The following is a 23,962-nucleotide window of genomic DNA, read 5'->3' as shown; positions in this document are numbered from 1 at the left end:
TTTGTGAAATGCAGATCTCTAAGACACTGCAAATAGTCTTTTTCTTCCTAAAGCGACAACTTGATAAAACATGAAACTCTGCTCACAGATCATCATGTGATCTAGAATGGTGAGTGGGCAGGACTAGCTCAGTGACCGTGAATACGCTGATGTACAAAACTCGCTCTCCCACTTTATATCATAATCCTGCACTTCTTCATCTCAACACTCTCCATAACACTTGTTAGCTTCAGTATCTGTCCCATTAATCAACGACAGGTCTGGAGTTTGCAGTGGCAGGCTGGTCACAGCTAATCATAGCTACACAGTGGTGTCTCAGAATAAAGTGTCTCCTGGCAGTACTAACATACGAACACAAAGGTATTTCACAGATGCCTTCACATTGTTACATTTCTCTTTCATCTCCTCCAGCCCCTCCTCTCATTGTAACTTTGCTGAGTGTGAGACAGAGCCCTGCCCCTTACCATGATAATCACATCTGCTGACCTCCAGACAACAGCCAGTAGTGGGATTAATTTAACTCATGGAGTGTTCTTTGCTTGCCTACAACATGGCCTATTGTCATCAATACAGACTAAGAATGGACCCCGTGCACCTTACCCCCATTACATGATTTGATGACGTTCTTCTTTATTTCAGTCTCCTGCTCCTGATTTGATGGTTTTCCTCTTTTTTTCTTGTGTTTGTCCTGCTCAAGAAGCATTTCAGTCTCACAGTGTTTTGATTGGATGAGTTGTACACTTCCTCTGCTGGTGTCATAACCTTATGCTGCAGTGCGTGAACCACTATTTTGTCCTTCTCTGTGTGGCTCCCTCTGGGTTTCTCTGCCCGCTCCTCTCCCCTCCTAGAGCTCCCATACATTTTAAAATGTATTAGCCTCACAGCCTCCTCAAACTGTAACTTTTGCTAACCACTGTATTGGCAGGCAGCCATCTATAAATGGATTTGAATCCATTCTAAGATGGCCACCTCTGTGTGCACATGCATTTGCAAAGGCTGTATTTGAATTATGTTTCTTCAGAAACACCAATACCTGTTTTGAGTCTGGCGTCATCATGTTTAGGCTGTTGGTAGATATATTCAGAGTGATGCTCATCCCTGCAAACTGAAGGTTGCTCTTCCCCAAAATGCTCGAGAGAATTTTGCTTGGCGGCTGTAAAGTTAAATAATATCAGTTTAGCATTCCGAAACACCTTTGGAGAGTAATCATCACTTTTAGCATTACATAATAGGGGCATGCAGGTCATAATGATGCAACACTTTCAATAAAGAAGTTGATTATAGATGGCACGTGCTTTCAAAGTGGCCTCAGTCTCTGAAAGGTCTCTTGGTGTTTGATTAGTAATTCAATTCCAAAGCAAACTTTGAAACTTGAGTAAATACTTCAAAATGTGACAAGAAATGTATGCATGACATAAATTATCAGAAAAAAAGTGTTGCCACCGATGGGAAGGCAACACTTATTAATTATGACAAAATACATTAAGCAATATTAGCTAAGGAAGAGAACCGTCCTGGAGAGGTACCTGCTGAGGACGTGATTGTAGGATTTTGAGGAAAAGCTTCGGCACCCTACTGATAGCTTACCACTCTGCTAATAGCTACCTGGGTGTGCGCTCAGACTCAGCCTAAAGTGCTAATGTGAACAAGCCTCCTTTGAGTTATCCTTTCAGTTAGGATCCTGTTTGCAGTAGGCTCTGCTTCTGCACCACAGCCAGTAAGAAAAGGTGCCAATAATCTAAGGGAAATGAAGGGGTGGGTGGATGGTTTAGTGTATGTGGCTTCCAACTAGACAGCACGGTCTGTTGCTTGCCTGAAGTGTTTCATCACTGGTGCTGGACCCCTGCCAAACCCCTACTAGTACACTGCGTCCAAAGGCGCCACATTATCCCCACCCCCCTCCGTGGCAGCAGCAACATCATTACAGTGCCCCCAAGGAAGTAGAAGCTACCGGGTACAGCCTCTCCAGGTGTCCTTCCCTGTAGCTAAGGGAAGGAGCAAAGGCTTCCCTCAGCCTTAGAGGGACTGCATTCGAATACACAAACGCTGTTGGTGTGCACACAGAAAGATGCGCTTGCTTGCCCCCTGATCCTTCGAAATCTGCCAGGAAGGATTAGAGGAAGGCCATTCCAACTCGTCAACTTCACAGTACCCAATCAGAATTTAGCATTCAGATAATGGGCACATGCCTGTTTCAAAGCAGAACTACTCCCTTATGTTGTAGTTAGAGAACTTCACTCACGTGTGTGCAACTGGGATTTCAGACAATAGTCCTCCTTTATTCTCTTTAGATTTGCAAAAAAATAACGATATACCTCACTCTAACTTGAGCAAGACCCTGGAAATATATTCATCTGGTGTTGTCTCAACAATGGAAAGTCCTGGTGGCATGAACAGGACAATATGAGTTTATGATACATAAACTGTACACTGTATGAACACAACCAGAAATAATCTGCAACATGACATCCTGTACCACACATTAATGCCTCCATACAACAACACAATCAGTTGCCCATTTCACAGTCTGTTAGAAATTAGATTTCTGGTTTCGCCAAAGGCCTTTAAAAGCCACCACTCTAGTCAGGGTAAGGGGGAAACACACACTGTTGATAACCCCTGCTCATCCCTTTGGTAGCTTGGCACGAGCAGACAGGCTTATCCCCAAGGCAATCTGTAAAGTATTTGTACCACCACTCACAGTAATATAGTAAAATACCACAAATGGACGCTACACAAGTGGATTATAAAAATATAAATCACTTTAAATAGATGAGCGAGAGTCAAAACTACATAAATCCAACATAAAACAAAAATAGACTTTCTTCCAATAATAGTTCTCTACTAAAATGGTTCACTCTAGCAAAACAAAAAAACCTTCACTTTGGTAATGTTCTCTTATGGCAAAAAGCAATGTTCTTGTAAGGATCAAAAATACTCTAGGGGGTCTCAGTACGCCTGTGCATCCTTGTTTCTAGCGTGTGGAAAGTTACTTCAAAAAGCGGTGTCCTTCTCAAATAAGTGCCCCCCCCCCCCCGCAGTATCACAGGATGTGCTCCACTAATCGAGTCAGCTCTAATTCAGGAAATTACCTTCCTCGCAAATACACGGGCACGCACTTATCACCAAGAGAATGATGCCCTTATTACCAAAAGAATGTCGCCCTTACGATCGCCAGCCCTCGCGGGACGGGACCACACAAGGAGAGTGCTTTGTTAGCTGGTGTCGTGTCTTGACCAAAGAAAGACCGACACTTCTTTATGTTTCAAGGAGCTTTATTCATTGCGTCCTACTCTGTCCCTGTCCCCATTCTATCTGCCTCTTTCCTGTCTACACTCCTCCACTTCCCTTGGCCCCGGCTAACTCCACCCACCCAACTACTGGGCTGCTGACTCTGTTACATCTCCCCCTTTCTTAACAAACGAACACACAAACAAAACTGGCTCAAATTTCTTCAATGAGTCTTCTTGGTCGTTGAATGTCTCGGCGGGGTCTTAGAGACATGCCGCCAGTATCAGTCCCAGATTCCACTTGAGAATCTCTTGTCTGGCTCATACTATCTCGATCAGATCAATCTTGTCCTCCGTTGACCGGCGTTCCAGTCATCTTTGTGAGAGCTTCTCTCATGTCCGGAGTGCACTTCTTAAAATGTGACACATTCCTGGTGATTCGTCGATGATCAGACTCCGCCGTTATCATGGTGCCCTTCTGCTGAGTAATCAGTAAAGGCTCCGCTCGGAAACGGCAATCAGTCTTTCTTTGTTGGTCTTGTTTGACAGTAACACAGTCTCCTTCATGTAGAGATGGTGATCTCGCTCTCCTTCTTGCATCTGCGTATGACTTCATCTTGTCTTTGCTGTGACTGTCCGCCGCCCTCACCTCTTGATGAATACGGAGAGGTGACACCGCTCGTAAGGCTCCTTCCCAGGTCGGTATGCGTGTCATTATGGGTCGCCCTAGCATCAGCGTAGCAGGACATTTGCCAGTGGTGGCATGGGGGGTCGTTCTATATGCCCTGAGAACCTCATTGAGAGCCACTTGCAAGTCTCTTTTCTCGGTGGTGGCTTGTTGAAAAGTCTTTTTGAGTGTGGCCATGAACCGTTCAATGGTGCCGTTGGCCTGCGGCCATAGAGGTGTGATTTTCCTATGTTTGAAATTCAAATGCTTTGCAAAAGCACTGAACTCGTGTCCATTGAAAGGAGGGCCGTTGTCCGTTTTCAGTTCTTTGGGGACACCCCAGGCTGCAAGCACTTCATCCAACACGGTGAGGGTGCTGGAGGCACAGGTTGATGACACAAATTGAGCAATGGGGAACCGTGAGTATTCGTCGAATATAGCCAGGACATATTTGCCCGATTGTAGAGGTCCATAGAAATCCATGGCGAGTTCTTGCCACACTCCACTAGGTAGGGTGGTCATTTGCAATGGAGCAGGAGGATTTCCACGATTGACCAACTGACACTGGGGGCAATCCTTCAGGGTTAGCCCTACCATCTGATCGAGGAGGGGAAACCACACCCGTTCCCGGAGAGCTCGTTTTGTTGACACCACTCCTCGGTGGCCTTCATGGGCAAGGTTGACGACAACCTGTCGTAGTTGCCTTGGAATAACAATCTGCTGATCTCGCAGTAACAACCCATCTGTGGTGGCAGAAAGTTCATCACAGACATGTCGAAAGGCTTGCATTTCTTGCCTGACAGTCGGGGCACCCGCTTCATCTTCACTTTCGTGTCTCCACCTGTTTGTCTGGAGCCGACGTAGCACCTTCTGTAGAACGACATCTTGTGCAGTGGCTTCCTGAATGACTTCCACTGGAATGGCTGGTGGTTGAGCTTGATCCACCACGAAGTGAATATACTCCTCTGCGATGGAGAACTTGGACTCAGACGATGCTTGCGGGTGTCGCGACATGTAATCCGCTGGGTTCTCTGATTTCCCGGGCTTATGTATTATTGTAAATGTGTATTCCTGTAACCTCAGACCCCATCGTTCAATCCTCGGCGGCATCTTGGATCTCGGGTTACCAAAGATTGTGACCAGCGCCTGGTGGTCGGTGATCATGGTAAAATGCTTGCCATAAATGAAGACATGAAAATGTTCACACGCCCACACGACCGCAAGACTCTCCTTCTCGGGTTGAGAATATGCTTTTTTCAGGAGGCGACAATACGCCTTTGATCAGAGTCATTATCATACTGCGCCAAAATCGCACCCAAACCCACAGGGCTGGCATCCACTGTTATCTCCGTTTGCCTGTGAGGACTAAAGTATGATAGATTTTCGGCAGACTCCACCGCCTGCTTGATTTCTCTGAAAGCTTGCTCACACTGGGGGGACCAAACAAACAGTTGACCTTGTTTTGTGAGAGTCCGAAGCGGATGGCTAATGGTTGCATAGTCCTTTATGTAGCGAGCACAATAGCTGGCCATCCCCAGGAAGGACCTCAGGTCGCTAACATCTTGAGGGCTCTTGGTCTCATTCAGAGCAGTTACCTTTTCAGGGTCAGGCTTCATCCCGGCACCTGAGAATATGTAACCGAAAAATTTTAGAGTGGACTGGTGGATCTCACACTTGTCTTTGTTAAGTGTCAAATTGGCGTCTAGCAGGGCATGGCACACCCGATCTAGAGCCTTGTCATGCTCCTGAATGTTGGATCCATACACAAGGATGTCGTCACTGTAATTTAAGGTGTTGGGGACATGGTGAATTATCTGTCGAATCGCCTCCTGAAAAATGTCTGCAGCCGAGGAAATGCCAAAGCTTAGTCGTTTGTACCTAAATAACCCAAGGTGAGTTGCAAACGTCGTGATGTAACGAGACTTGGCCTGCAATTCCAGCTGGTGGTACCCCTTGTTCAAATCCAGCTTTGAGAATACCCTCGCTCCATTCAATGCAGAGATCATGTCACTGAGATGTGGCCCAGGGTGACGCTCCCTCTCAATGGCCGTGTTGGGGAGTCGCATGTCAACACACAGCCTCACTTTGCCAGACGTGCCTTTCTTCGGTACGATGACTACCGGCGACACCCAGGGAGTTGGACCGTCGGTCCTTTCAATGATGTCTGCAGATAAAAGTTCCTGAAGTTCATCCTCTACAGCCTGCTGGAGGTGAAACGGTACACGTCGGGGATGTTGCCCCACCGGTCTGATTTGTTCATTTATGTGAAGGCGAATTTGGCACCCTTTCATTTTTCCTAATCCGTGGAATAACTTGGGGAATTTGTGGATGATGTCTGGATCATCGCCTACTCTATAGAGAATCTTAACAAGTCGGAGGCGCTCTGCAGTAGGTAGGCTGAGAAGACAGTCGGCCTCTGGGCCCTCAATAACATGGATGAAGGCTGGTATGGACAGTGTTTTGTGTCTGAGTGTTGTTGGAAACTTCCCCAAGCACGGAAGTGGCTTCTTGGACATCCAGGTGAATACCCGGACGTGTGCAGGAGTCAAGGGTGGCTGTGGCTTCATCCTGTCATATTCCGTGACAGGAATGTAGTTCAGCGAAGCTCCACTGTCTAACACAAATTTGGTTTCATGATTCCCCACACTGATGTCTATTCGTGGATATTTCTTGAGTTGATCAGGGTCCGCAATCATGTTCGCATATTCAACTGTATATTCCGAATCTCTGGATGTTGATCTAGAGTCTCGGGATGGCGATCTCCATGTCCACTGAGATCTTCGTGATTCCCGACTGGAATGTGACGAGCCCGAGGACAACTTCAGCCTGTCCTGGACTGTTTAATGTGATGCTGTCTGGTGTTGGAGCGAGATGGCCTCATTGTTCCACTCCGTCACTCCTTTTGATATTCCCCACACATCGCTTCGAAGTGATTCGTCCGTCCGCATTTTCGGCATCGCTGACCCATGGCAGGGCATGCATCAACGTGTGGATAGTCATATCCGCATCTATAGCATCTTTTTTTTCTTTCTGGCTTCCTTTCCCTTCGACCTGGGTCACGCCTCCTATGTTCAGTGTGTCATTGGCTGGACGACGGCCGAGGTTTCCACTATCTCTCCCTTGACCTTCGACGACTGCTGCTGCTGACCTATACTCGACACACCTGTTCTCGGCTTACAGTCCGTCCCGTCTCAATGCTCTTTGCATGCTCCTCCGCCTGGTCATAGACGCGCATCATTTCTTCAATATCGTCTAACTCATGAGGTTTCCTCAGCAGCCGCCTCCTTAGTGTCTCAGAACGGCATCCATCAATGATCTGTGACTTAATGGCAGTGTCAGTTGAAAATGTGTTGAATTCACAGTGTCTCGATAACCGACGCAGTCTGGTGATGAATGGGCTCATTGTTTCTTCTTTTCCTTGACATGCCTGATGAAATGCATGTCGTTCATAATCAACATTCCTTTTGTGAAGGAATTTCTTGTTTAGGGCTTCAGGAGGAAGGTCTTTGATTATTTTACTAATTTCTCGGCCCGCAAGATAACGGAGGGCGATCAATTTTTCCTCATCTGCTGTCACCTTTGATCCCTTAATGTAGTCCTCAAAATCCTCAAACCACTCCTGCCATCTGGGGCCCATGCTCCCTCCAGTGGTCAGAGTTAGGGGTTCTGGGGGCTGCAGATGTGACACCCCCGTGATGATTGGTTTGACTTCATTTCGTTGTGGGGAGGTGTTCGGAGTCACCATTTTCCTGGCTTGGCACGTGCCAGTTTACTATTTCCTGCTGGCTTTGACTTATGCTTGTTTATTGTTGGTTGCTTGCATTGGCTTGTGCTTGTTGGTTGTTCCTTGCTTGCTTCAACACGAGCTTGCTTATCATTGGTTGCTTGCATTAACTTGTGCTTGTTTACTGTTCCTTGCTTGCTTTAACATGTGCTCGTCTATTTCCAACTGTTCGTGTGCATCAATGCTTGTGTGTCACTGGAGCGCCTGACTTCAAAATGGCCGCTCCGAATCGCACAGGGATGTCCCTCTAGGCTGCCTGACTCCAAGATGGCCGCTCACTTGTAACTCCCATCCACCACGAGGTTTGGGGCTGCATTCGATCTCCAACTCACAGGGCTCACACGGCACTCACCGGCAGCTTTCCTGGCAGGCAGCAGATCTCCCTCAGTCTCTCTTGTGCTTCTGGTCCACTGGCACCCTCAGGTAGGCTCGGGCTCCGCTCCCGATTTTCTTCACTTGTCTGTGTGCCGTACCTCACGCATCAGGGGTGAGCTCCGGCTCTCGGCAATCTCAGCACGGGGTCTCAACTTCCCCACGGCTCTCCACACTTCTCCAGACAGTCTCGGCCTTCAGGGCTCTTCCGGAAGTCTGGGGTGGGCTCCCAGTTTCTTCTTTAGCCTCGCACGGGTCCCGGGCTCCCTTTCACTTTTGGGCGCAAAACAGCACCGGGTTTAAAATTTCTTTGGCGCTCGACTGCGCTCCTCTCACGCGGCTCTACGCGATCGCTGAATCGCGGAGCTGGGACACTGGCTTCTGGCCTCTTTGTTTGTGCGGCAGTTTCCTCGGGGCACTTATGTCGCAACCGCGACTGTTCTCCAAACGATGCCCCAGGGACAGGACGCTGTTTCCAGGGTTCAGGGAGAGCAGGCTGCTCATCCCACCCTCGTCGCCAGTTGTAGTGTCTTGACCAAAGAAAGACCGACACTTCTTTATGTTTCGAGGAGCTTTATTCATTGCGTCCTACTCTGTCCCTGTCCCCATTCTATCTGCCTCTTTCCTGTCTACACTCCTCCTCTTCCCTTGGCCCCGGCTAACTCCACCCACCCAACTACTGGACTGCTGACTCTGTTACAGCTGGCTTCTGTTGCACTGTTTGAAAACACCCAAATGCGGCCAATTACCTTGCGAGTGGAACGGGGGCTGGTCAGTCCATGCTGATCTCTGGTGGAGCAGCGCTCTCCTTGGCGGTGCTCACCTGGCTCTCGGTACGGCTCCACACTCGACGACGAGCATGAGAAAGCCCCAGTTGCTAGGTGAAGTCTCACGCTGCACTTCCCTCTATGTGGCAGAGCAGGACCAGCCTCCCCATTGCTAGGGAAGCTCTCGAGGCGGGGACCAATCCCAGCGCTGCTCTGACAGTGAAGCGTCACGGCCTCCGGGCCCACGGCGGTGATTGGGAAATGCACAAACAGCATCTCTGGTAATCGGGTCACAGACTCCAGGCCCGCAGCGGTGAGTGTAGAAATACGCCAACAGCAGCCCTGGCAATCGGGTCACAGGCCCGCAGCAGTGATTTATTCCGGCTAATCTTTGTCCCGGTGTTTCGGCGGTGATCGATATTCTTGGCAATTCAGGGCAAAGCAGTCCCCACGCAGGCCATTGCTTGTAGGCTGGGTCACCTACAGGATGCAGACGCACTCCGGTGAGGTTATGCTCGAGGCAATGCAAAACCTTATGGTAGGAGTCACTTTTGTGCCGATGTGCACACAGAGTTGACCACATGGCAGGATTCCACTGTGTGCTGATGAGCACACCGAGTTCACGCCACAGCAGGCATTTATTATCAAAGCACAAGGTGTGAGCAGAAACGTGCACACAGTGCTCTAGAAGATAGTATTCTTGTGAACTTTTGTAGCCCTCCCAGAAAACAGATGCCAGTTCTTCTCAGGCCCTTGGAGACTCTTTAAGACACAGCAAAGTATTTTCCTCAAGCAGGTGTGGGGGAGCACAGCACACAGCAAAGTCCCCTTTTTCTCTCCTTCAGTGGAAACAGCAAAATGCAGGTCAGCCCCAGAACACACAGCAAGGGCAGTCTTCCTCAGTCTCTTCAGCTGATCTTCTTGGGCAGAGATTCCGCTTGATTGCAGAAGTAGTCTAATTGACAGGGGCTTCAGGTCTTACTTTTATACCCCAAATGTCTATGTTCTCCATGTGTGAGGGGTCCAGGATCCAGTCCCAACCAGTTCTGGGTGCCCTCTGCCAGGACATGTCTTCTTCCTTCGTGAGGGGAGGCCAGGGCCATCAGACACACCGCAGGAGGTGGAGCATTGTGAAAGGTAGGCACAGTCCTAGGTGCAACTCCTCCCACCACTCTAAGTGTAGATAGGTCTATTCAGCCTCGTGCTGACTCACCCAGCCTCCTGCAGCCACCCCCAGCCTCTGTCACTCCCAAACCAGACAGTCAATACACAACCAGGCAGAGGTACACAGAAAGGTTGAACAGGCAAATAGCCACTTTCTAAAAGTGCTATTTCCAAATCATCTTTCCTAAAAGATGTGTTATCAAATTCAGAGTTCAGGGATACCAGACTCCATATGTCTATCTTGCCGCTATGGGAAGATGTGCAGGTAAATATGATACACAGCATTCCCCATGTTAGCCTATGGGCAAGATAGCCTTTCAATAGTGAAAAACTAATTTGGCAGTATTTCACTACCAGGACGTTACCCACACTAGTACATGTCCTACCTTTCACATACACTGCACCCTGCCCAGGGGGGTACCTTGGGCCTACCATAGGGGTGTCAAATGTGTAAGAAAAGGGAAATGTCAGGCCTGGTCAGTGTGTACACTGGCCAGGACTACATGGCAGTTAACAGACTGCACACAGGCACTGCAGTGGCAGGCCTGAGACACCATTTTAGGCTACTCAGGTGGGTGGCACAATCAGTACTGTAGGCCCACTAGTAGCATTTGAATTACAAGCCCTGGCACACTCAGTGCCCTTTACTAGGGACTTTACAGGTAAAACAAATATGCCAATCATGGATAACCAATCACAATAACAATTCACAGGGAGAGCATATGCCCTTTAGCACTGATCAGCAGTGGTAAAGTGCCCAGAGTTATATAGCCAACAACCACAGGTCAGGAAAACAAGGGAGGAAGAAGCAAAACGTTTGGGGATACCCCTGCAAAAAGGGCCATTTCCAACACTCACATAATTCACTCAGATGCATTGTGGTAAATGCACATCATAACACTCACGTTAGTTGAAAGTCTTTGGTATTCACCATTGTAATGCAGCCAGTGCTGTGTATCTCTAGATGTGTTTCAGGATATTTGCACTTCTTGAGTAGAGAGCAACAAGTTAAATTCGGGGGTGCTAGCTTTCCTTCTCATGGTTCTGAGAGAGCACGAGTTTGGGAAAAAATGTATAAGTATGCCATACTTACAAGCACGTAGTTAGTTCACATGTACTTTGCACCAGAGTGTTTATATTTAGAAGTGAAATACACAGAGTGTCTTATATTCAGTGGTGAAATGCATAGAATGTTTAAGTAGAGTAACGATAATCATAACTGTGTGAGACTAATGTAGAAATGTTTGGGATGAATATGAAAACCTCATGTTCTCATGTTACAGGAATAATGTAAGAGTTGAATGTAACTTTAAAACCCAGTATTTTGTGTAGGCCTCATGGCAATTCACAAGCAAATCTAAACGTGCTGCTAAAATAATGTGAGACAAGGTTGACATGGTTCTTTCAAAATGTACTATTGAATTTAGGGTTAAAAGTATATGCTTTATAGATGTGTTATTTTAGAAACGTATGCTAGTTAAGAATGTTTGCTGTTTAAATCAAGTTAACGTTTTAAGAGTGCAGGAACCTGCTGCATGTAAATCAAGTAGGCCAGAGCCGATAATGTCATGAAGTTTAAATCGTCATGTGCTCGTTAGAGGAGAGGTCGTGAGGTGTCCAGTATGAAGCTCTGAGAGTGTTTTATGGCCTAAGATATGGTGAAGTCTGGAATTTGAGGCCCACTGCAGGAAGAGCTGTATGCAGGTGCGAGGGTCCTAATCAGCTCGAATGAAAGGGACTTTGTTCAGTGGCGCCTTGCGCAGGCCTGTAGGAGTTTCCAGGAATTTCAGGGGGTATCAGCGCACTGAAGAAGCTGCCTGGGAACCAAGGTCAACTTTAACGAGGGTCTTCAAGAGTACCATCATGGAGTTTGCCGCGGAAAGATGTACCACGTGAGGGGCGTCCCAAGGGGCGTTTCTGTTGGAAATGTGATTTGGTATTAGGGAAAGTGACCCGGGAGGAGAGCAGAGCAGATGATTTTGGGAGCCTAAGGAAGCGGATGGGTAGGCAGATAGGCTGATCAGGAGAGACCCATTATCAGAGAAGAGACAAAGAGAAGTGCGTGATCTTCTTAGGAAATCACCACGGCTGACACCTAGAGGGTTAAGATCTTGTTAAGTAGGGATGTCATTTAGTATAGTGTAGGGACAGACTAACCTTAATTTTCTTTTCTGTAATGACTTTGAGGTTGCAACTTGTATCCATTTTAGCAACCCTGATGGTATTCGAACTTGTACTTATTATTTTGTTCTTCAGACTCAGACTATTCAAGAAGTTCATGTTCATAGTGATTCCGATATACCTTTTGAATCTCATTTTGAGAAGCTTGTATCTTCAGTTATCTTTGACTTTATATTAAATCTTTAAAACTTAATTTTGGTCAGTGGTCATTTAGAGTGGTGTAAGTTCTTAAATTGATTGTTTACCTCGAGATTACCTTTTACTCAAGACAGGTACCAACGATTCAGTCGACAGGAAGAAGGGATTTGGCAAGATAATTAGTAACCAGTAATCCCGCGTTAGCAGTTGGTAGCAGAGTGAGGATGGTTATCTTCTTGAGGAAGGTAATCTAGAGAGGTTAGTTTACCCCAAGGCCCGAGACGTCGAGAGACGAGCAGCGGAAGAATTGTGTGCCGAAAGGTGCAGACGGTGCGAGAAAAGCAGCAGTATCGGAGAGTGAGTATAAAAAGGGTCATGCGTGAACAGATTGCGGTGTTTTGTGTTGTATTTGTATTGTAATGTCTTGCGGAGTTGAATGCCTGTAGTGTGAAAGAGAGAAGGTTGTGAGCGCGCGCAACCTGGTAAACTGGTAACCTGGTAAACGGGTGAACTGGTGAAATCTTAAGTTCAGGCCAGAGCTTAAGTGGTTTTGGGTGTATCGAACATCCAGGGTAGTTGTCGACCATAGTACGGAGGTCACGAGGTACCATTGACCGCCGTGGATCCAAGATAGGGGGAGTGTAAGAGTGAGTGTATGAGTAACGGACGCTGGTCGAAAGTTACTGCGTGTGAGTAACCTATCGGAGAAGGCGAGTGTCTGGAAGTAAACGGAAAGACATTTCGCCAAGTTAGGGTGACAACTACAGAAAGACTGTGGGCGTACAGTCAAAGAAAGGTGATCGCTTGGACGGAAGTAATCATTTTTCAGTGTATGAATGGGATGCGTGCATGACCGAGGAGACGAGCTGAGAAAGGAGGGGAACTGCTGCGAAGGGGGACGGGTGACGTCGGCTAGAGCCGCGCTCTGATTGAGCGGTTGGTGTGACGTTAGCTAGAGCCGCGCTCTGGTTGGGCGGCTAGAGTGACGTCGGAGGAAAGCCGCGTACGGATAGGCCAGTTAGTGAGAACGGCGCCGAGATTGGTGGAATATCATCAGGAAGTAAACAAACGCGGAGAAAAGAGAAATCATGAAGTGTTTTAAGTGTTTGAAAGGGATTTTTAAACGTAAACGAAGTGAACATTATTACGGGGAAGAGGCTCCCCCAGAGGGTACGCCAGCTCATTATATGGCAACGAATGTTGGGCTGCATACGATATTGTGGATTGGGGCTTGGAATAAGCTTACGGAAGGAAATGAGGAAATGCAGTTCCCGAAGTATGGAACGTTTAAGTTAGAGGTGTTACATCGGCTAAAAGCAACCATGTCCTCATTGAAACCTTCACCTAGACCAACACAGTTTGAGGCTCTTAATGCATGGATTAAGGCTGCACACGACCGAAATTTGAACAGGCGTCAACAAAGGCTGACGCGATCGGTAAGGGCAGTGCGAGATTCCAAATGGGATGAGGAGGAAAAGCGTTGGAGGGTACAGACTATTGAGGTGGAGAAAATGTATCCGATGAGGGAGGTGTCAGGAGGAGGAAACCTCATGGAAGAAGACGAGGAAAGCGAGTCGGAGGACAATCTGATAAACAGATTGTTGATGGATAGACCACCTCCGAGAGTGGGATTGATAGAAGATAGAGGGCTCGCAAGGGAAGATGGGAATGAGATAGAGGGGTATACACCACTCCCTATATCGGAATGGACACCTAGCAAAGGCGGAGAAACACCTCCAAACAACACTGTACAGAGTGTAGTGGGAAGGTTTGTGGTGCAGAAAACGCCAACCACAGAAAGGGTTGAGTCTGTGGGATTGCCAGACGCTCTTCAAGTGCCTGTTACCATAGGACCCATAGTTTCGATCTATAATTCTGAGAGAGATAGAGGGGAACAACAAAGGCAATTGGATAGGGAAAGGATTGAGATGGAAAGGAGGAATAATGTGACGAATGCATGGAAACAATTACCAGGTTCGGTAACGTGGAACACCCCATTAGACACAACTGTCGGTCCCAATTCAGAACAGGGAGGTCCAAGAGGACCAATGGATCTAAGGGGACCGCGGCCAAGATCTTTTTCAGAGTTAAGAGCTGATTTGCGGGAATGGGACGGGTCCATAGTATCTCCGAGTAACAGGACAAGAACAGAATCAGAGTGGGAAAGCAGGGGTAACGGGACTGTATCTCATTGTGGGGCCAGCGAAAGCAGTCAGGGCCGGGAAGGCCAAAGTCAAGAGAATAGAGGGGATGCAGGTCCTACAAATCAGAGAGAACAGTCGGAACAAAATACTAGGATTGTAGAATGTGAGGAAATGTCCCGTCTCTGGGGGAACGGAGGAGATGAGGCGGTACGGAATTTTCAGAATAGGTTTAGGTGCCTTCATCATACGCTTGGGGAAGACGTTCAACATTGGAGAAAGGAGAACAGCGATAGGTCCCGCCACGCCTCGAATACTCAGGAAGCACAGGGAAGTAGGGAAGAAAGAGGGAGTAATAGAACCTCTTATCCTCTATCCCGTGAAACTAGCCAGGATGGAGAGAGAGAGGCTGGGAGACATGAAGGAGTGTTTCACCACCCACCCCGAGAAGACGGAAAGGCATGGGATCTAGAGAGATGGGAACAGGGGAGGACTCCCTATAATTCACCAATACCTAAACGTAGATCTCGGAGCTGGGATGGGAGAGATGCGGATGGAGGAGCTAAATTGAGTGTCTTGAAAGCTGAAATAAAGGCAAAAAGGCTTGATGTTACCAGTTTAAAATCAGATGTAGATGAGATAATAGATGGAACATTGCCTTTGGAGAGGATAGAATTGTATGAACAGGATGAGTTATTGTTCATGGCAAAGAATATTACTAGGAAAGCTAGAGCGGTTCATGAAAAACTGACCGATTTGGCAGACAAGTATGCCGTGGATTTGTCTAGGACAAGGGCATTACAGAGTAACCACAGATTACAGTACGCAGACCAAGATCTAGATGAGAAGAGAACTGCTGGATTAAAAACACACATAAGAGAGCTGGTAACAGGGATAAGAGTGTGGAGAGAACTGGATAAATGGGAAGAAAGGTGGTCGAAAAAGGGCACAGTTAGGCGAAGTACAAATGTGATGACCTCTGAGGGAAGGGTAATGCAGATGGAGGCATTCCCTTTACGAGAAATATCAAATGGAAATTATGTACATGTGCCCTGGAGTAGAGGAGACTTAGCCGCATTTACCAACTCATTCCCGAAGTTGCGGGACAACCCAGTCGAGTGGTATAAGCAGGTAGAGAGGTTTGTTAAAATTTCGAAAGTATTGTGGATAGATTTGAACACGTTGTTTGACATCGTGGTCCCATCTGATTTGTGGACCCCTTGTAAGACTAGTGTCGAATGGCCAAATGCTGAACCATTGAGAGATGTTCGAACTAATGGACCAGCTGAGATAGTCATGCGAAAGTATGAAAGGGTAATAGCATGGCTGAAAGATAAGGTACCACCACAGGATATAGATTGGGTAAAAATAGATCGAACAAGGCAGGAACCCAAGGAGACAGTTCACGAGTTTTATGAAAGATTGTTGAAAACATTCAAGCAATACAGTGGACTAGATGTAATGGATCCCAAAGACATAGGGCAGTACGTGTCAAAGTTTGTATTGGGGTTGAGACCTGATATTTGTTTGATGATACAGCAACATTTAATCTGTTGGCAGAACAAACCACTAGATGAGATTTTACGATATGCGAGGTACTGCAGTGACGAGATAGATTCTAAAGCCAAGAATCTAAAGGAGAAATTGATGGTGGTGCAAATGCAGTCCGCTGGGAAGGGTGGCCAGCAGAAGCAGGGGATGGGACGAAAACCAAATGGTCAGAACAAAGATAATGAAGAAGGGCAGAGACCTAGGATAGACTTTGCCACTTTAAAGAAAACGACAAAGTGTCATCTATGTCACCAGGTGGGGCATTGGCGACGCGAGTGTCCCTTTAACCCTGAAAACGGAGAGCAAGAAGTAGAAGAGCAGGTCCAAGAAGACACAGTGCAAAAAGTGACAGTCCCAAGCAGTAAGGTGGCCAAAGGGGGGACTTCGGCTCCACGGGCCCAATTCCCACAGCCACCGAAGATAGCAGCTGGAGGAAAGGTCTTTAAACAAATGCCTCTGTTTATCGAGGAAGAAAAATGTTATTACATTGATCCATTGACAGGACAACGGGTGAGCAGTGAAGAAGACTGTACCCTCGGGGCAGTTCTAGAAGTGGATCAGAGAGGGCCATTTGTTGAGGCAGAAGTGGCAGGGTGTCCCACTACGTTCTTAGTGGACACTGGGGCTACTTGTTCGACTCTGAGATCAGCGGTGGTTCCAGACTTGCCGATGTCAGGGGAAACAATTCAGGTGGTAGGAGTCGCAAATAAAAGAATGACTAGTCCCTTGACAGAACCAGTGTCTGTGAAAATTGGAAACCACATGAACGAACATCAGTTTGTGGTTTGTGACTCGAGTCCGGTATGTCTGTTAGGTAGGGATTTGTTATGCAAATTGAATTGCACCATATACTGCACCCCACAAGGAGTGGAGGTACAGACTACCGACGATGATGCTACCTTTAAGGTGGCCAATTCAAAATTCTGTGTAGAACTATATCCTACTCTGACTGTAGAAGATCTTCCACAAGACTTAAGAGATGCAGTGGCGTCAGAGGTGTGGGATTTCACAGGAGAAGATATAGGATTGATTAAAGGGGTAGAACCGGTAAAAATTCTGGTAAAACCAAAGGTTGAGTTTCCAAGAACGCCTCAATACAAATTGTCCCAGGAAACGATTGCAGGAATAAAGCCTGTGATCGAGTCAATGATACAGCAGGGAATACTGAAGGAAATCGTGGGCAGTCCTTGTAACTCCCCGATTATGGGTTTGCAGAAACCTAGTGGGAAGTTTAGGATAGTTCAGGATTTACGAAAGATTAACAACATAGTCGTTTCATGTTGTCCCGTGGTACCGAATCCATCAGTGATATTGTTTCAAATACCATGTCAAGCAGAATGGTTCACAGTGATAGATCTTTGTCAGGCTTTCTTTTCAATCCCATTGGATGAAGAGAGCAGGTACCTTTTTGCGTTTAAAATGGAAGATCGCGTTTTAACATGGTGTCGAATTCCACAAGGATTCACAGACAGTCCATCCATCTTTAATCAGTTGTTGAAAAAGAATCTAGAGAATCTAGTACTGCCACAGAACTCGGTTCTGGTACAGTACATAGATGACCTACTTGTTGCGTCAGAAACAGAGGAAGCTTGTAAAGTAGATTCAATTGCCTTACTGAATCATTTAGCTGAAAATGGACATAAGGTATCTCCGAGCAAGTTACAGTATTGTCTGACAGAAGTACAGTATCTAGGGCACAGGTTAGAAAAAGGGAAACGTAAGGTGTCCCCAGAGAGGATTGAGGCGATAATGAAAATGAATGCGCCTACAACTCAGAGAGAGGTTAGAATGTTCCTAGGAATGGTGGGTTACTGCCGACAGTGGATAGTTAACTTTTCACTGAAAGCAAAGCCCTTACAGAAACTGACGCACAAGGAGGTGAGTGATCCGGTACCATGGGATGAAGAATGTCTGGTGGCGTTTTTACAGCTGAGGGACGATTTATGTCGTGCTCCGGCTCTGGGAATGCCAGATTATGAAAAGTCGTTTTCACTCTATTGCTGTGAGAGAGAGGGATGTGCTTTGTCAGTCTTGGCACAGACCCACGGTAATGCCCGTAGACCAGTTGCATATTTTTCGGCTACATTAGATCCAGTAGCCGCAGCGTTGCCCGGATGTCTCAAATCCGTTGCTGCAACGGGTGTCAGCATTGAAAGGAGCGAAAGTATTGTAATGGGACATCCAGTAGTGGTGTATGTACCACATTCAGTTGAATTGTTAATGACCAGGACGAAGACGCAGCATCTGACCAATAGCAGGCTCACGCGTTATGAGCAAGTTATACTTGCCGCAGAAAACGTGACTCTCAGGAGATGCTCTGTCTTGAATCCTGCTACTTTGATGCCATTACCTACTGTAATAGAAGGCGAAGGATGTGAAGACCACGATTGCCTTGATGTGACTGAACTATGCACGAAACCCAGACCAGATATAGTGGATGAGCCATTGTCTGACCCTGATGAGATTTACTTTGTCGATGGCTCATGTTTAAGAGACGATACTGGTCGGTTAAGAGCAGCTTATGCTGTTTGTACCATTACTGGAGTTGTGGAAGCCGCTTGCCTGGAAGGAGTACATTCCGCACAGGTAGCAGAGATTATTGCCCTAACTCGTGCCTGCATAGCAGGAAATGGAAAGAGAGTCACCATCTACACGGACAGCCAATATGGTTTCGGTGTGGTTCATGATTTCGGGCAGTTGTGGTCTCAGAGGGGTTACATGACCTCCTCTGGTTCGCCCATTCGAAATGGAGAATTTGTGAGATTGCTGATAGAAGCATGACAAGGTCCTGTTGATATTGCAGTGGTGAAGTGTGTAGCTCATACTAAGAATACAGATTTTGTGTCACAAGGTAATAGATATGCTGATGAAGTCGCACGCTATTGTGCGGAACAAAGTTATTCTTTCTCAAAGGTGGAAATAGAAGGTGCAGAAGAAAAGACTGAATTAAGTATGATGTTAGAAACTGTAGACACTTGGGAGGATTTAAGAATAATGCAGGAGAACGCACCTGAAAAAGAGAAAAAGGCATGGGAAATAGCAGGCTGTGTGCGAAGTGAAATGGATTTTTGGGTTTCAGCAGATGGGAGAGCTGTGTTACCGGAAGAATTAGCTAATCCCATGGCGAGAGAAATACATGGTCCAGTACATCTAGGAAGGGATGCTATGATGAGAGTTTTTAGGCAGACTTGGTATTGCCCGAAATTCAGAATAGCAGCAGAATCAGTATGTAAGCGATGTGTTACCTGCCAACAACTGAACGTAGGCAAACGAACACCAGTCACACTGAGTCACATTGGGAGGTCAGGGGGGCCTTTCAATAGAATGCAACTAGATTTCATCGAAATGCCAAGAGTCAATCGCCTTCGGTATGTGTTGGTGATTGTATGCGTATTTTCCAGATGGGTTGAGGCATACCCTACACGTAGGTGCGATACACTCACAGTGGCAAAATTGTTGCTCAGGGAGTTGATACCGCGCTTCGGGGTGCCTGCCTCTTTGGAATCGGACAGAGGAAAACATTTTAACAGCGAAATAGTGAAGATGTTGTGCTCCACGCTGAATATCGATCAAAAGCTGCATTGTAGTTATCGACCAGAAGCTTCAGGAATTGTGGAACAAGTGAATGGCACTTTGAAGAATAGATTGGCTAAAGTAGTGGCATCCACATCCTTGAGTTGGCCAGATGCTCTTCCATTGGTGCTCATGAGCATGCGCAGCACACCTGATAGGAGGACAGGTCTCTCTCCCCACGAGATCCTGATGGGGAGGGCCATGAGACTTCCTACAGTTCCAACTACTGCTCTATTGAATATTACAGATGATCTGATCTTGGATTATTGTAAAGGACTGTCTGACGCCATCCATTCTGTGTCCCTTCAGGTGCATGCGGCTGAAGTTCCAACAGCGAGGAACCTGTGTCATGACCTGAACCCAGGGGACTGGGTCCTGGTTAAAAAACACGTCCGGAAGAACTGCCTAGATGTTCGCTGGCGTGGGCCCTTTCAGGTAATCCTGATCACGAACACCGCGGTGAAGTGCGGGGGGCTGCCAAATTGGATCCATGCATCCCATACTAGAAGAGTTCCAGCACCTCTAGAAGGAACAGCTCCCATCCCAGACGAAAGCCCGGAAGTGGAAGAAGAGTCGCAAGAAGGGATTGAGGCAGCTGAGGAGGTGTCGGAAGAAGTTGGGAACGCATCGGATTCAGAAGAAGAGCGAAGGCAGGACGGCAGTGAGACAGAAGACGCAACTGAAGGAGAGAGCAGAAGTGAATACGACTCAGACTCAGATCCGTATCGGAGCGACCAAGAACCAAGTGGGAGGACAAGGAATAGGAGAATAAGGCTTGGAGCTGCCACTTGGCCAACAAGAAGAAGAAGGCTAAGTTTGAGGTCGGCCCAAGAAGAAACGCTTACTCCTATATCCGAAGACTCAGATCCAGAAGAAGATATCCAGGATCAAGCCGAGGAGGGTCTTAGAAGATCAAGTAGAGTGCGAGTGCCTAGCAGAAGATACTCTACTCCCGATTGGACCTACCTTGTTGCAGATGTCTGGGAGACACAGAACAGGGAGGATCAGGGAAGTGGAACTGATCAGAACTGACCCGATCATCACAGTGCAAATAAAGTTTCTACTGCCAGGAGCGGAGACCGAAAGGTTGCTGACACTCAACATCGTTCATCCTGCTCTCCTGAGTGGAATAAGAAAATTGCTTTTAGAGACAGTTGAGTTTCCAGTTTGCTGTTCACGATATCCAATATTGGAGGGAACTCTTCTTCGTTTGGAAATGCTGGAACGAGTAGTAGAATTGCTAGGAGTGCTTATTGTTGTGGACTAAGATCATACTACGAATGTCTTCAAAGGGGTGCAGATCTGGAAAAGTGAAGAAAGTGATCTTGATTAGAACGGACCCCTTTGTAATTGTGGATATAGAACTGATAGTACCAGGATTAGAAATTGAAAAAACGCTAACTCTCAATTTCGTCCGTCCACTTGTCTTGAGCGAAATAAGGAGAATAATCCTAGAAAAGGTTGACTTTCCATGGTGTGGTACGAACTGTCCAGAACCTGAGGGAATGATACTTCGAATGGACGTTTATGAAGAAGTAGTGTCACTCCTTGAGTCATACATAACTTCAGACGAAAATAAGACTTTTGAAAAGAAATTGTAAACTTGTTGCAAGATAACCTAGCGCCGAGTGGAAGAAGAAAAGTGATAGGGGTTTCATTTTAGTGGATGGAGAAGGGCTAGGGTTGTCTATTTCTACTGGACTTTGAACTGTTTTGCGGAAACAAATTGTCAAGCTTCCAAGTGTTTCAAGAAAGACATTGCAAGAGAGAAAGACTTTGTTTGAAAAGAAGAGGAAGTGAATGCTGGAAGATAGTCGAAAACTACACTGTTTGAGAACATGGAGGCTGGCAACCCGAACCGCAGGGCAAAATGTATAGCTGTTACATTTTTAGGAGTAGTGGTTTCTCTTATAATTTTAGTGGTAACTGTTTCATTCCTAGCGGGACACGAAGGGGATGGAACCACAGTTAAGGAGGATAGGGGAGTGTCAACACCGAGAACTACCACAGTTAAGGAGAAGGGAAACATCAATGAGAAAGACAAAGCGTTGTTAGATGCAGAAGTAAAAAGGTTACACATGGATGAATCACAGGGGAATTACAAGTCAAATGCTTATGCTAAGTTGCTTTATGAATATGTTGATGCCATGGAGGTAAAGGACTGCTATGTATGTATGCAGTTACCAATTTCGGTGGAGGAGGGTATCAAATACCATCATCTCCCGTTGACATATGGAATAACGTGCAGTTTATTGTTAAGTATGTTTTATGGACGAGACGGATTTGAGTATTACTTCTCGAATTTCGACTCGACATTGCCAGAGGTTCCGAATTTCAAGCATTTGAACAAATGGGACTACTACAAAAGCGAAGACAGGTTACACAAATGGTTTATTCCATGGAGAACGTTAGATACTTCACATGCTCGAAACAACAATCTGACTTGTCAAATATCAGAAGTTGAGAAAAAGTTTATAGCACAGGTAGATACTAGATACAGAAAGCAGAAGGCATTGAAGGCATCAGGACAAGGGGAAACAGATTGGACCAAGGAGGAAAGGGCACAACAACGAAAAGGAAGTATTGGTCCAATTGCTTTGGATAAGGAGAAACGGGGGAAACTGTGCATTCACAGGAGTTACTCCTACTATGAAAACGTTTATGTAGGACAAGTCAATTGCGAACATGCTTTTCAATTGGAGTACTACTCTAAGAACTTCATGAAAGGGATGCAAGCAATACCAAATGTATATTTTGTATGTGGAAGATATGCCTATGTGAAGTTACCAGATAATTGGTACGGATCATGCTATCTGGCTGTTGTCTTCCCTAAAATATATCATGTTGAGAATTTAGAGACGCCTAAGAAAGAAATATCAACTAGATGGAAGCGAGGACTGGGTGCAGCAGAAGTAGTTGGAGATGTAATAGGTGCTGCATTCCCTTTCTTAGGATTGATAATGAATGACATTAAGATCAGGAGGTTAGCTACAGTCGTAGATAGACTGTCTGCCAGTACTGCAAGGTCCTTGATGCTGATAGAAGGGGAGATGCAATCGATTAGGGCAATGGTTCTTCAGAACCGACTTGCTTTAGATGTTCTGTTAGCAAAAGAGGGAGGAGTCTGTAGGGCCTTGAAGGTCCAGGAATGCTGTACTTACATTCCAGACAATTCAAAGCCTCTAGAGAAGTATATACAAAACATCACTGCCATACACTACGAAATTGAGGACCTGGCAAAGGTAAATGTGTGGGAAAAAGTAGGCCATGGAATGGGTAAAGTTGGAAGTTGGTTTGCCAACTTAGGAAAGGGTATCGTTTGGTACATATTGAAGCCCATCATCATAGTAGTGATTTGTGTAATCACTTTGTGGGGATTGGTGCGTTTGTATCAATGGTATAGAGCAAATAGGTTACAGAGAGCTATGAAGAAACAGGAAGAAGAGTTGACGGCGATGCAGGACACCCAATACAAAAGTCTGAAAGCATTAGAGAGTATGAAAAGAAGTGGTACTGTCCTGACTTCACTTTAAAGGTTCTACATTTTTAGAGTCATGGTGATGATGACCCCTGAAGGTCATCAAAGGGGGGACTGAGAGAGCACGAGTTTGGGAAAAAATGTATAAGTATGCCATACTTACAAGCACGTAGTTAGTTCACATGTACTTTGCACCAGAGTGTTTATATTTAGAAGTGAAATACACAGAGTGTCTTATATTCAGTGGTGAAATGCATAGAATGTTTAAGTAGAGTAACGATAATCATAACTGTGTGAGACTAATGTAGAAATGTTTGGGATGAATATGAAAACCTCATGTTCTCATGTTACAGGAATAATGTAAGAGTTGAATGTAACTTTAAAACCCAGTATTTTGTGTAGGCCTCATGGCAATTCACAAGCAAATCTAAACGTGCTGCTAAAATAATGTGAGACAAGGTTGACATGGTTCTTTCAAAATGTACTATTGAATTTAGGGTTAAAAGTATATGCTTTATAGATGTGTTATTTTAGAAACGTATGCTAGTTAAGAATGTTTGCTGTTTAAATCAAGTTAACGTTTTAAGAGTGCAGGAACCTGCTGCATGTAAATCAAGTAGGCCAGAGCCGATAATGTCATGAAGTTTAAATCGTCATGTGCTCGTTAGAGGAGAGGTCGTGAGGTGTCCAGTATGAAGCTCTGAGAGTGTTTTATGGCCTAAGATATGGTGAAGTCTGGAATTTGAGGCCCACTGCAGGAAGAGCTGTATGCAGGTGCGAGGGTCCTAATCAGCTCGAATGAAAGGGACTTTGTTCAGTGGCGCCTTGCGCAGGCCTGTAGGAGTTTCCAGGAATTTCAGGGGGTATCAGCGCACTGAAGAAGCTGCCTGGGAACCAAGGTAAACTTTAACGAGGG

The 23,962-nt window shown here is 46.2% G+C and overlaps 1 protein-coding gene across 1 annotated transcript in view; it reads right to left on the bottom strand.

The window, feature by feature from the left end:
* The window catches only part of SHC3 (SHC adaptor protein 3), a 430,233-nt gene that overhangs the window by 137,451 nt on the left and 268,820 nt on the right, over positions 1-23,962 (bottom strand). The window contains exon 4 of the mRNA XM_078675642.1: positions 1,034-1,153. Within this exon, the coding sequence (XP_078531768.1) occupies positions 1,034-1,153 (120 nt within the window). The remainder of the gene's footprint in view (positions 1-1,033; positions 1,154-23,962) is intronic.

Source organism: Lissotriton helveticus, chromosome 2_1 (assembly GCF_964261635.1).
Source record: "Lissotriton helveticus chromosome 2_1, aLisHel1.1, whole genome shotgun sequence".
Classification (NCBI taxonomy): domain Eukaryota; kingdom Metazoa; phylum Chordata; class Amphibia; order Caudata; family Salamandridae; genus Lissotriton; species Lissotriton helveticus.
Note: the sequence above shows the minus strand (reverse complement) of the source record. Positions and strands in the feature narration are given on the sequence as shown.